Below are 14,215 nucleotides of genomic sequence, written 5' to 3'. Positions count from 1 at the left end.
CTTCACGGCCCATCAGTCCGGCTCATATCAGATAGCCCGGACACCCGAGGACCCCTTAGTTCAGGACTCCCTCAGAAACCCCTTATTAGCTGCGTGCAAACTTGCTCTCCAGCCGCATTCGAGGTGGACACCAGCAGTACAACGATGTGGGTAATGCCCCTTTAGCCGCGTGTGTCATGCACACGGCTGGTGGTATACGTTTAGTAGTGTGTGCAGCGCACACGACTATTGGGCCATATTTAGCAGGGTGCGCAGCGCACGCAACTAGTCTGTTGATAACCAACAACGTTCCCTCCCTATACACGTCGGTAGTTCATCAGACAATAGCACCATTCGATATGCTAGACATGGCTGGTGTCAGAGCTAACTTGCAGCATTCTGTTCACCCGAACATTGCTAATCTGCTATACTGTTAGTATCGTTTGCTTAATTGCTACTAGTTTGTTTTGTAGAAGGGCAAATAAAAATGCTGGCACGGTGACATTTTTTGTTAGTAGCATCTGCACATTTCATACATATAGAAATACTCATGTAACTATATAATGAATGTTATTTTGTAATACATTTTACATGAATTCAAGTTGCAACATATGCATATACACATTCAATCCACATAACACATTGATATTGTTGAATTACAAGCATATGCATTCCGCGTGCCAAATTTATAAAAGAATTGCGCATTTGACAGCCACGGCTTGGTCTTGGTGCGGGGGCTTCGAAATATTGAAGTTGCATCGACGAATCATCTGAAAAGAACAATGTGAGCATGCATAGAGAGCAAATTAACATAGCACATGCATGACAACCTATAAAAAGATTAATAGCGAAAGATGGCATCAGTTATGAACCAAATTAAGGGTTAACTTTGTTGTCCTACTTGAGTCATCATGTCTCAATACATGTCTCTATACCTGCAACAAGTACTAACATTACAGACTTAAGGGCTTAACTAATTTTAGAATGACACGAAAGTTATGGTACAACTACCCAGTCTTGTTTAGAACAACGTTTTCAACACGACCATTGTTGTTCTACAAAAGACCATGAGTCAACTATGCATGAATGTCCTTCATTTAATGGACATGGTCGTTATGTTGTCGCTTTTGTCGATCCCACCACTCATCAAGGGGTTTGTCGGCGTCGTAGTACATCCCCTCCTTGCTGACAACATCGTTGTTAATGATGGTTGCAAGGGTGCTTGATGGATCTATATTTTACACATTTTTAGAGCTCATTTGTTGTGTGTTCACTATATTATGTCCCATTGAACCAAATATGTGTCCATTATGCATGATTACCGGGTTTTGCACTTCTCCCTTCGTGGCACCGGCGCCGACTCTACTACGGGTTACTTGACTAACTCTGTTGTGATAGAATCACCTACATGATCATCCCCGCGTGAATCTTGAACTTCTTCGAGTCGGACTGACCTCCCATTAGCCTTTCGACTGAGAAACTCTTTCTCAAGGAAAACTCCATGTTGAGCGACAAGCACTTTGCCCTCTTCACACTTGTAGAAGTAATATCCCAAGGTTTCCCTCGGATATCCCATAACTAGCACTTGTCCGACTTGGGTGTGCGCTTGTCCGACTAGAGTCACTTGACATATGCCTCACAACCCCAAATCTTAAAAAAAAGATAAAATGTGACTCTTCGCAGTCCATATCTCATACGGTGTCTTATCTACGGACTTTGATGGTACCCTGTTTAGTGTGAAAGCTACATTTTATAGAGCGTATCCCCAAAATTACAAGGGTAAATCTGACTGACTCATCATTGACCGAAGCATGTCTAACGGAGTCTAATTCCTAAAGGTAAATTAAGTTGCATAGTGTCGATGGCTAATGCAGCAACTCTTATTCCAATGGTGTATGTCAACTTCTCCTCTTGTGACATTCCTAGTTCTTCTTAGCCCCGACATCGAATTGCATATGTGAACAACTGATCCAATATCATATACCCAAGACATACTAGAATCATCAGCAAGATAAAATGTCTATAACATATCCAATAAGTGTACCTGAAGAAGAATTCACACTTCCAGTCTTCTTGCCCTTCTCGCCAAGCCACTTGTTGCGGTTCCTTTTCTAGTGATCGGGTTCCTTGCAATGAAAGCAAACGGTCCCCTTGTCTGGTCCTATCTAGGGTGTAGCGGTGCTAGTTGGACTTGCCTCCTTCTCCTTCTCCTTTGTCTCGGCGTTTTTTGGACCGGATCTTCTTGAACTTAGTTGAGTTCCGCACCATCAACATTTGATGATGCGTGACTTTCTTGATATCCTGCTCTGCCACTTTTAGCATCACATGCAATTCAGTGAGCTTCTTCTCCATGACATGCATATGGCAGTTCGAGATGAGCATCGCTTAGCTACCTGGAAGAGAACCTAGAATTGTATCCATGGACAACTCGTCCCCAAGTGGGAAGCCTAACTGATCCAAAGTTCTCATGTACCCGATCATCTTGATCACATGCAGGCTCAGTGGATCACCCTCTTTCAGCTTACAATCCATCAAGGATTGCCAAATATTGAACCTTTCAGTCCTAGCCTGGATTTGAAACATACTCTTGAGGTTCTCGATCATATTGAAACCCTCTATATTTTTGGACAACTGTTGTAGATCAGGCTCCATACAAATCAGCATGAGATAGAGGATTTCGTTTGATTCATCAATGAGTTTCCGATGGGCGGTCCTGGTTGTGGCAGTAATATTCTCGGTAGGTTCCTCTAGAACATGTTCATTTTTATCATGCCTGAGAACAATTCTAAGATTTCTATACTAGGTGGTAAAGTTTGTTCCATTCAATTTATCTTTTTTCAAGATTGATTCAATGCAAAACTAGCTTGAGCAGGTGTTGACATTGATCTACAACAGAAATATGCAAAACACTAAGACATGTATTGATGAAGAGTAATTCACATTAACATTATAATAAGAACATTACTCCCACTAAAATCAACATCCCTCTGTTGATACTTGGCGATTCAAGATCCAAGATCAACATGTCAACTACTGAGCTTTTGCATCACTACTAGAAGACTAGATTACTCGGTTAGGAACACTTGCTAATCGTATCTCTATAAGACTCTTGTTTGTTGGGGACATCTCATCCCACACCAACTTCCATGACTCGAGGCCCAAAACTGTTTTGATAGCCACAACAAGTTAACCAATGCTTCGCTCGTAAGTGCCCAACACGAACATGGAGAATTAGTATCACCCTAGTTTTATAGTCCCGCCACTAAAAATACTTAACATGTGATGTTGCAGCAATTGGGAGGCAATTTTACTTGACATTCTATGAGGGATCATCCTACTTCAAACATCACAGGCAATTTATACATGTGTGGTATGGTATTGCTCCTTAGTAACGCATGGTGATCTCCATCTCCACGTCTGCTGCCTGCCCATGATGATCTCCCATCTCCATGCATGGTTGTCCTTGTGGTGATCTTCATCTCCACACCACGACATCAACTGCCAAGTGCTGCATAAGATACTACGCTATTACAAACTAATAGTTATTGAAAGTAAATTACATCATAAGACTTCTCATGTTAACACGCAAGTCATTATAATTCAATAATGGGACAACCTATTGCTCTTGTCCACTATTCCACTTCACCTGCTTCATTTCCACGCTCCAGCTCCTCCCTCATGTCCTCGCTTCAGCCAACAACATCGATGCCAACATTTCCTGTAAGAATGTTTTGTTCGACCAAATATGTCACATACTCCAGTTCACATAACTTGCAATTGTGCTGCCATTTTGCAAGACAAGGATGAGAAGCATACATGACATAGGACAAGATTCAAGATTCTTTGCAAATAATCAAGGAATAGAAACTAGAATACACTTAGACCATGCTTGGGCATCTGTAGAACACCCATCCGTTGTGGACGTTGGAGCCAGAGATGTAGTGCTTGACCGGCTACCCACAATATGGGCACTGCATAACGGGGATCAACGAGCCACGCCGGCGGTGAGCAGAGCAGGAGCAGCTCGGCGAGGACACATGTCGACAAAGAGAGGTACGCTCTTCAACGAGGGCCGGCGACGGTGACGAGCAATGGGGATTTGGCTGAATTTTGGGGGGAGGGTTGACGTAGTTAGGCAATTTTGTGTGTCAAAAAGTGGCACGAAGGTAACACGCTATTCTCTAAATATATGCAATGATCAAAGTGACTTTGTTCATTGCACAAGACATTTCACTCCAGACTAGAATTATAGATGCGCCCTTGAATTTGACCGATATGCGAGATGCGACCCGGTAAGACACGGGAAACGCCCCGTCTCCATCGCGGCTCCAGGGGACGTAGCGTAGCAGCAGGGCCAGGCGCGAGGAGCCGCCGCCGCGCCGCGCCGCCGGCCGCCCCCGCGCACGCCCGCACCTCCCGGCGCCGCCTCCTACCAGCGACTCAAGGTAGATTCCGCATCTCGGCGCCACCCCGTTTGAGGGTTTCGATTGTCCTATTTTTTTCCCCCACCCCTCACGGGCCGCGCGCTAGGGTTTGCAGGTTAGGACGGCGCCGGCATTGCGGCAAGGGTTGGCCGAGACGGAGCCCTCGCCCCTCACCTGAACTGCCCGCACAGCGAGATCAAGCGCCCCTGCCGAACTCGCTCATCGCTGGCTCTCCCTGCGCCCCCCCCCCCTTGCCTCGCCGCCTCCCACATAGGCCTCTCCCAGATCGAGGTACCGCAAATATCTCTTGCTAATCCACTTGCCCCTTGATGGGCGCCTTCCTGATTTGGTGCTAATTGTTTTCCCTTCGATTGTGCATAGTTTGTGACTACAGAAATGATATATGTGATGAGTTGACACATAGCACCAATGCGCAAATTCTGCAAGCCTGTTCCTGTTTATTTTTTGTATGGCACAGCCTGATTTTGCGTCTATTTTGTTCGTACTCGTTCCCTATGACGATTGATGAGTAGTTGAGTTCTGTAGTTTTGTATGGATCGTAACGGTGCCTACATTGTCCTGTACACAGCTTATTTGTGATCTGTTACTGCTAGTACAGCAAAGGCTGCACGTTGTCCACTTCTTGAATGGTTTAGTTGTTGGAGACATGTGTACAATGTAGTTTCGGTGATCCTCTTCGTAGCTTATTTTGTGATCAATCTGCTAATTGTGCAAGGCAGTACCAAGGTCCTTTTTCTTGAATGTTGTAACCTGATAATCTGAGTTGTTGACATGTATATGTTGCAGTTCAATAGGTGATAACCTGATAATCTTTTTCATTTGACATGCAAACATGAATGCCGTTTATAAGTTTCCGCTGATGCCTTGATGAGCTTTAAACTTTAATGCCCTTTTGCATGATTCATGTGTTTATTGCAGTAGGGCAGTGCACTGACTTTGTGAAGGTTCCTGGAAATACTTGTTTCAAATGGCTCAGCAAGCGGATGGCATTTATGATGTGCCGGACGGGCCTCCTTTGATGACTATCAACTTGAAGCTGAGCAGCGAAAATTCCTTTTCAGAAATGCACCGCTCCTACGCAAGCCAGATGGAGCGCCTACGGAAACATCTCAAAAAGAAGTTTAAGACCCTCGTGAAGGGCAAGAGGAAGTTTCATCTCACCCCAGATGGGTTAGCTGTTTTCACGGTTGCATTTACTGATGGTGAAAGGACTGTCAGGGCGATCATTGAAGGAAGGCATATGTGGGTGAGAGGATTCGAAACTACAGATGGACAGGTGTATGAGTTCAAGGAGAAGAACCAGGGACATGAAACAAAGAAGTATATCAAAGGGTCAATTTTACTTTCCCATGGAGGAGGGTATCCCACGCTACTACGTGAAGGCCCTCCACTTGAAAACTTTGAAGTGGGCTATCCTGCTCTAAAAGATATGCTTGATCAGCTATCTCATTTTGATCCAACCAAGTCTTCTGTCAAGTCTCTGCGTGCAATGGCGGCACTGATAATACACACTGCTGAGAGCATAAAGAACAACTTCATCTGCTTAATTGTTCTGAAATCGCTCGATCCAAAGCTGGGTGCAAGGAAGCAAGAGTTGACAGATCTGGGAAATGGATACATCCGTAGCTGGGCAAAGATATCAAAGCTAATCCTGAGATATCTTCACATTTCAACCAAGGTTTGGGATGTAAATGAACAGAAAAAGGTTAAAAATGAAGAGTTCTATAAAGTTCCATGCTGGACAAATGATCCCAAGGATGTGCTCAATCATATCATATTCATAAAAAGTGATGAATATCTGGATAATGTTCTGCATGTACAAGATGGCCAAACACGAACCCTACCAGATGTGCTTCAAGCTTCTACAGGTGTGGTTGTCGTGGGAGGGGTGAACCTTGCCTTAAATTATGCAACAGATATTCCCTGTGTTGCTCAAGTGCTACTGCGAGCAACTTCATTGTCCTCAAATGTCCAGGTCATTGAAGGAGAGTTTCCCATCTACACAGACGGACACATAGACTTGTGTACAATGCATCTGAATTTGAAGAAAAAGGAAGGACATCAAGAGGAAGTGGTTAAGTTAACACTAACAGTGAGTGCTTTGCGACAGGCGACTGCAGATGCAAACCAAGTCCATGATGAGGGTGTGTACTGTAAAACGACTAAAGGATGTGTTAAGGACAGTAAGGTACTCCCTCCCTTCTATTCTCTTTGATGTTTAAGAGTTGCGCACAGTCATTACCACATTAAATTTGTCTCTTTCTATTTATTTATTACTCTAAAAGCACCCGCGATTAGCGGGCAGTGAAAAAGGTTGACTAAAATCTATGAAATAAACAACCTTTATGTTGAATTGTCAGCTAATACTTTTCTTAAATATAGATGAGCACCGCACAACTGGAGCTATATTCAGAAAACAGAGAATTATTCGATAAACTTGTAGACGAAAGAGTTGCGGAATCTCAAGCAGAGTACCCAACGATGGATCCAATGCTGCTGCTATGCAGTAAGAAAGAGTCGCCACTAAACTTACAAGGTAAGACTGTAAAACAATGTATTTGCATCTTGTAGTGTCAATAAAACTTATTAACTGTGCTGATTTCCATGTTCCAGACATTGGTGTTGGGCTGGTGTGCTGATACTACCATGAAAAGCAGCTGAGTTCCAGGCCATTGGTAATTCTTGGAGCCCTTGCTTTGTTGATTTGTCGCCTATGCATGTGTGTGCAGCTGCCTGCCCTTGCTTTGTTGGTTTGTCGCCTATGCATGTGTGCGCAGCTGCCTGAGTGTGGCTCTGTCTTGGTAAATTTTGTATCTGTGGCTCTGTGTGTACTTAATTTACGGTTGCATGTGTTGCTTCACACGAACATTGGGAAGTTATGATACTTTTCTTATGGTGTTTCCCTTTTAGTTGTGATGGGTACGAGCAGAATTGAACTTGTGCCTGCCTGGAGGCGTAGTGAAAGCTGCAGTTCAGATCACCATTTTTCGGTCAACCTATACTTCTTTTGTTTGTGTATTTTTTGAATTTTCTAAAACATATGTGCCTTCTGTTAATACTGTCTGTTGCGTCCTACTATCTCATGTTGTGTGCCCTGACACCATTTCTAGTGCCATCGTCATCTGGTGCTATATTAGGAGAAAAATGGAAACAGCAACTACCTCTGCTTTTATGTTGTTGGTTGGTCTTGATGATTGTCAAACATCATATTGATAAACCAAAAGGTTGTGTTTTCAATCCCTTCTGAAGTACTGAAGATAAAAAAGTTTTGGTGGTGTTTTATTGTCTGTTGCCTACGTTACACTAGCGGAGTTAACACATATTGTTGCATGCTCCACCAGTGTGGCCAGTTGGCCATCATGAAACTTCAAGTTGTTGGTGTGTAACTTCGAATTTGATTTCTTCTATACTGTATATGCGTGTGCTTTGTGCTGACAACTGGTCTTGTGTTTATTGAAAACTTTTTTCTGATCATCGGAAATCTAAGAATGATGGGAATTTGAAGTTCATTTTTAACGGACTTCTCCCTTTATCATGTAAACACCCTTGACCTATGTTAATTTAGTCCGGTTAGTTATGTCTCAGTTGATCAGACTGATTATGTGCATGTGATCAGTTTGTTGGCATACTCTTTTCAAGAGAAAATGGGTTTTCTACGATTGAATATCAATTTTATTGTTTACAGAGCATCATGTACACAGGCACAGAAGTAAGACTAATCTTCATATTGAAAAGGAAAAATGGATGTTATAGATGAGGCCTATCTAGCTTCTTTCATATAGCTGAAGTTTTTTTTTTCTCTTGTAGACAAATCATTTGCCGCTCTTCAATTAAGCAAGACTTTCCACTTATTTGCGTCCCTGCTTCAGTAAATTGCTAATATGCATGTAGTTTGACCATTTACTTATGTATGGGTCATGCATTACTGAATTAGGTACCGCAGCATAAGCTAGCCCATGGCATTTTAGCAAATTCATTATGTGTGATATCTGTTGAGCTTTCTATAAGCAACCATTTGCAGCCAGCAGCAAAAATGCAGTACTTCTTACAGTATGAGTTTGCAATAGAGTCTTTATGTAGCAGCAAATCTCGATTTTTTGTCCTTTGTGCTTTTGATCCTGATGGTTTTTGGCATAGCAATGTTTGTTTACCATCTTGATGCTTATTTGAATCCGTTACAAGTCGCTACTGTACTTGGATTCCCCACAGCCCCAGATTTATGGAACCAGACTGAATTCTGGATTGGATTGTGGTGCAGAATGTACTAGCATAAGACAGCCCCACTGAGAATCATATAACCACATTCTGTTCAACTTGTTAAATGCATATTTCTTCTGTCCGTGCATTCCCTGCTCAGGGCACACATTCATTTGTGTGGCTGAGTTAGATAAACGGACAAATATCTCTGCAGTTACCTGGTATATGGATTGATACAACTAGGTTTGTGCTCATGAAAAAATCTTCCTCTTGAGGTCTCCAGCTACTCAAGATCATTTTGATGCCTTTGCTCTTTGAACTTGAACTGTGGTCATTCTGTCAGATACTTATGAGCATGTACATTTTTCTTGGTGCAGGCAATTAGATAATGTAAGCTGAAAGAACGAGTATTCCTGAAAGATGATGAGTGCGAAGAAGTGGTCCAGGGGATTTTATTCTCTTGAGAGGATAAATTAGACAATCGTTGCATTTCTTGAATGCCTTGGAAGAACATAGGCCACTGAAAAATCTTGAGTTCTTCAGAGACATGTCTTGGAAAAGATTATGCAACTACTCTCCTGGAAATTTTCTATATGGAGGAGACGTGGAAAAATTAACTGGTGCAGTCTTGGTGACGAGAACTCAACGTTCTTGTATGTTGCTGTAAATTGCCAAGCGAGGAGAAATAAATGAGGTTGCTGGTACATAATGCATCAAGCGCTTTCATATTTAGCAAAAGTTACAAATTGCCACTGTCTCGGGAACCTGTCGGGCTCTCCCCCGCACCGACTACCAACAGTAAATGTCAGTCACCTGTGTCAGTCTCGGTGGTCTATCCGATACAGTCTCTTGGAAGGAGATTGTTAAAAGCGCTCAGGTCCTGATGGATTTACATATGATTTCTTCAAAAACAAGCTGATGTTAAAGAAAGAGGATGTGATATCCCCTCTTTAGAGAGTTCCATGCAAACAAGTTCAACCTAAGGAGGTGTTTGTTTCGGCGAAATCATATTTGCCCGTCCCCTGTTTACGCCGTAAAGGAAAAACGTTGCTCGTGTTTGTTTACTCCACGACGTAAACGTATCCCTCTGTAAACGGGTCCGGCCGCCCACCCCTCACCGGTAAGGTCGCGGTATCCTGCCCCACGAGCCCCCTCCTCCCCGCACGACCCCTTCATGCTCTTCCGCCGCCACCGCCTCCCCAATCTCCTTCGAGTTCGGCGCCGGCGCCTCCCCCATCCCCTTCGAGCCCCCCTTCGTCTCCCTCGCAACAACTGCCTTGCCCAACCGGTCATAGTCAACTCCTTCGCCATCAGCCATGGTTGCCTGACGAACAGGAAGAGTTTCAAATCGGAGCAGCCGGCGGCGCTTGAGATCGGATGCGGATGGCAGCGGCGCAGCGCACATGCTCGGGGACAGCCAGTGGTGCAGCGCACAAGATCCGAGTGGCTTGCAGGCTTGATTTCGGAGGCGGCCGGCGGCGTTTGAGATCTTGGCGGCAGGGGCCGAGCAAGAGCAGGCCATCTACGGGAATGATGGTGGCCGGCGGCGTTTGAGATCTTGAGCGGCTGGGGCCGAGCAAGAGCAGGCCATCTACGGGGACGATGGTGGCCGGCGAGCAGCAGGAGCGGCTGGGGCCGAGCAAGAGCAGGCCATCTACGGGGACGATGGTGGCCGGCGAGCAGCAGGCGGGCCGAGCAAGAACAGGCCGACGTCAACAGATCCTTCATTGTTTTCACACCAAAGATTGAATGTTTCCTGAGACCGATTTCTTTAGTGCACAGCCTGATGAAACACAAGTCATGACAAACAGACTCCAGCTTCTGATTTGGGTCCTCATTGATATGATTCAATCATGGGTTATAAGGGCTGCTCAATTGTTGAGAACTTTGTTCTGGCTTCTGAATTAGTGCGGTCTGCAGATAAAGAGGAAACCAATGACTGCTAAAACTGGACTTTCAAAAGGCGTTTGACACAGTGCTTTGGGATTGCCTCTTCCAGCTATGCAGCACCGGAATTTCCCTACGGATTGGATCAAATGGGGTCAGTGTATGTTACAGTCAGGGCAGGCTCAGGTCCTTATCAGCGGTATGGCAGGTGAACCCATTTCCTTCCTGGAGGGGTTAGACAGCGTGATTCCCTGTGGCCCTACCTTTTTTATTCTGGCCGGCAGTGTCCTTCAGAGGATGACTACCTCAGGCACCCGTTCCATAGCAGTAACGGGCTAGCGGCAATGGCCCACTTTCAGTTTACACAGTAAGCTGATGACACAGTCCTACTGCCACACGGTTCGGTTGATCAGGCTAGAAGGGTTAAGCAAATCCTGCAGGCCTTCTTGGACTTTTCTGGTCTCAGTACTAATTGTCATAAGAGCACCTTATTATTCATATCAACAGTGAGGAGGCTGCTGAAATTGCAAGTGTTTTAGAGTGCCCCATCAGCTCACTGCCTTGCACTTATCCTGGCCTCCCACTATATAAGCAAGACTCCGCAGGCCGCGACATCTTCTCCAACCAGTGATACAGAAGATTGATAAGAGACTAGCTGGATGGATGATGCCATGATGATCAATGCACTCTTTCAGCAATCCCAAGTTACTACAGACGAAAACATCAGCAAGGTCAACAAATTAAGACGCTCCTTTCTCTGGTAGAACAAGAAGAGAACTCACGGCCGACAGTGTTATCACCTGGGAATATGTTATCACACCTAAAGAATCTGGGGAATTAGGATTCCGAGATCTGCTTGCTCATAGCACCGCTGTCCTCTGCAATTTGCCAGCATGCTCCTCCATGGCAACACTATCCCGTGGCATAATTGGCTCTTATCTGTCTGTTCAGTCCTTTGAAGCATAGAAATGACACGGCCATCTGGGCAACCTTCAAGTCAGTACTCCTGCTGGTACAAGATGCGACTAAGTGTTGTACCATTCCCGATTTTCCCTGTCATCTTCATGTATGCGCAAGATCAGTACTGCTGGGTTAATCACAGGTCACTTCCAGCGGCTGGGAGCCTAAACTGAGACCTACTCGATCTGCTACAGGCTACAGCCTCTCCGAATTGCTGCAGATTCTGGAAAATTTTCTTGTGATTGAAGGCCGCGATGCTGGTAGTTTAGAAACTACAAACTACTTTTATTAGATGCTAACTTTCAGAAGAGTATCCTGAAGTTGCTACTTTCACCTGGCATCCCATAATATGATGACGAAAGGGTTGGTGCCAAAGATGCATGGTGCAATATTTGTCCAGGTGTTGAATCCATTGAGCATATTACGTTGAGGTGCAGATTGATGCAAAACAATTTGTCAGCATTTGAATCTTCAGCAGCCAGCTGCACGAGCCACATCTCTACTGCAATTCGTCCAGGGCCAACACCTCCAAGCATGGCCGCTCGTCTCCGCGGCCTGTGCTGCTGAACTATGGCACAGCCCTAATGAAATGGTTTTCAACAGTCAGCATTTCTCTGCATGGACATGCTGTTCCAAAGAGAAGCTGACTCTGTAGCACTTCTTCTACGGGCAGAAAATTTGGGCGCCGCACAGTTGCCTATGTTTGCCTTATTCCTTCGGTTTCTTTCTTCTTTCTTCCTTCGTTCATTTGTTGCCGTTGTCTTCGTTTCTGTTCTGTCCCCAGTTTGCTGGACTGTTTGGTCCATGCGGTCTCTGTAACACTAGGCCTTTTTGCCTCTCATGGCTGGCGATCTTGCTCTCTTCGGCGAGCTCGAGAGTGGTGATCAACGGGTGTGCGGGAGAGAAGTTCATGCATGCGTGTGGGCTGCGGCAAGGGGAATCCCTCTCCCCAATGTTGTTCGTTATTGCGATGGATGTTTTGACAGCGATTGTGGTGAAGGCTCATGACTCTCAAGTCCTAAGTAAGATGAACTGCTGCAGCCCATTGCAACGTCTATCTCTTTATGCGGACGATGTGGTGATGTTTATCAAACCCTCAAGGACAGGCATTAGATTGGTGGAGGAGGTCCTGCAGATCTTTGGTGAAGCTTCTGGACTCAAAATCAACTTTGCGAAATCCTCGGCCATTCTGATCAGGGCCGAGGAGGGATATGAAGAACTAGTAAGAAGTGCAATGCCCTGGAAGATTGACCGGTTCCCGTGCAAATACTTAGGTTTGCAGCTGAGTATCAAGCAATTAAAGAGGTCTGAATGGCAACCGATGGTGGACGCTGCAATCAAAATTTTGCCGGGCTGGCAAAGGGGAATGATCACTAGACCGGGCAGGCTCATACTGGTCAACCAAGTGATGCGTGCAAGACCCACACACCACCTGATTGTTTCGGAAGCACCTAAGTGGGCATTGGACAAGGTAGACAAGGGTTGCAGAGCCTTCTTCTGGGCGGGCTTGGAGGAAGTCAGCGCAGGCAAGTGCGTGGTATCTTGGCAGAGAGTATGCAAACCAAAATACCTTGGAGGACTAGGAGTGATGGACTTGGGCAAACACGGCCTTGCGCTTCGCTTGCGGTGGGAATGGTTAAGAAGAACAGATAGCTCACGGCCGTGGCAGGGACTCAACTTGACGCCAGATCGAAATTTACAGCAGGCGTTCAACAGTTTAGTCAAGTGGAAGCTAGGAGATGGAGCTCAGATTCTGTTCTGGAAGGACAGATGGATCAATGGTGCATGCATTGCGGAGGTGGCACCCTTGATCGTGCTCAAAGTCAAGACCCAAGTGAGGAACAGAAGAGTGGTGCAGGAGGGTTTGCTATCCCATGCTTGGACTATGGATATCACAGGTGAGATGTCCACAGATGAATTGGCACAATTCATCCGGCTATGGGAAGTGCTGATTGAGGTACATCCAATCCCGGATCAGGAGGATATGGCTGTTTGGGAGTGGTGTGTGGACCGAAAATACACAGCAGCCTCGGCATACAAAATGTTCTGTGAGGGAGGGATCCGGTTCCAGTCGTATAGAGGCATATGGAAGAGTTGGGCTCTGCTATCTTGCAAGATATTTATGTGGTTGGCAGTTCAGTACCGAGTCTGGACTTCGGATAGAAGACTCAGACATGGCCTGCAGGAGGAAACCTCACCGTGCTATTTTTGCGACCAAGAGGAAGATACGGTGGATCACTTGCTGCTGCAATGCGTGTTCGCGAGGCACGTGTGGTATCTATGCTTTGCTAAAGTTGGGGTGGAGCTGGCACTCTTACCCTCGGTGCAGTCCAGGCTGGAAGAGTGGTGGGAGACGATAAGGAAGCGGATTACCAAAGCTAACAGGAAAGGTTTTGACTCCTTCGTCATGATGATCTGTTGGACACTTTGGAAGCAGCGAAATGCACGAGTATTCAGAAATGCGAATGTGAGGGATGCTCGGGGTACTATGGCAATCATCTTTCAAGAGTTGAAGTTGTGGGAATTGGCAGGAGGCTCGGGAGTGTCTACGTTTTGTGAGTAATCGACTTAGAGAGTGGGAGTGGAGTGGGTGTAGTGCATCGACGTGTGGTGCCGACCCCTTGTAACCTCTTGTAAATATTTTTCTGCCTTCTATAAAGCTAAGGTTTGCCATTGGCGTACTCTCACAAAAAAAAAAGAATATAAGGCAGAGATCTCCACCTTATTTTCAAAAGTAAAAGACAATA

General features: G+C 45.3%; 1 protein-coding gene across 3 annotated transcripts; it reads left to right on the top strand.

Moving 5' to 3' along the window:
- The first annotated feature begins 4,264 nt into the window (after positions 1-4,264).
- LOC123149796 (uncharacterized) lies at positions 4,265-9,442 on the top strand. 3 transcript variants are annotated; one of them, XM_044569536.1, is made up of 6 exons: positions 4,265-4,424; positions 4,519-4,694; positions 5,346-6,612; positions 6,807-6,960; positions 7,038-7,099; positions 8,999-9,442. In XM_044569536.1, the coding sequence occupies exons 3-5, from the start codon at positions 5,392-5,394 to the stop codon at positions 7,061-7,063; spliced, it is 1,401 nt and encodes a 466-aa protein (XP_044425471.1). In that variant the 5' UTR covers positions 4,265-4,424; positions 4,519-4,694; positions 5,346-5,391; the 3' UTR covers positions 7,064-7,099; positions 8,999-9,442. The 3 variants fall into 3 exon arrangements, with proteins under 3 accessions (XP_044425471.1, XP_044425469.1, XP_044425470.1); XM_044569534.1 differs by having other exon boundaries at positions 5,343-6,612; XM_044569535.1 differs by having other exon boundaries at positions 4,267-4,424; positions 4,510-4,694; positions 5,343-6,612.
- The last annotated feature ends 4,773 nt before the right edge of the window (positions 9,443-14,215 follow it).

Source organism: Triticum aestivum, chromosome 7A (genome assembly GCF_018294505.1).
Source record: "Triticum aestivum cultivar Chinese Spring chromosome 7A, IWGSC CS RefSeq v2.1, whole genome shotgun sequence".
In the NCBI taxonomy this organism is placed as follows: domain Eukaryota; kingdom Viridiplantae; phylum Streptophyta; class Magnoliopsida; order Poales; family Poaceae; genus Triticum; species Triticum aestivum.
Note: the sequence above shows the minus strand (reverse complement) of the source record. Positions and strands in the feature narration are given on the sequence as shown.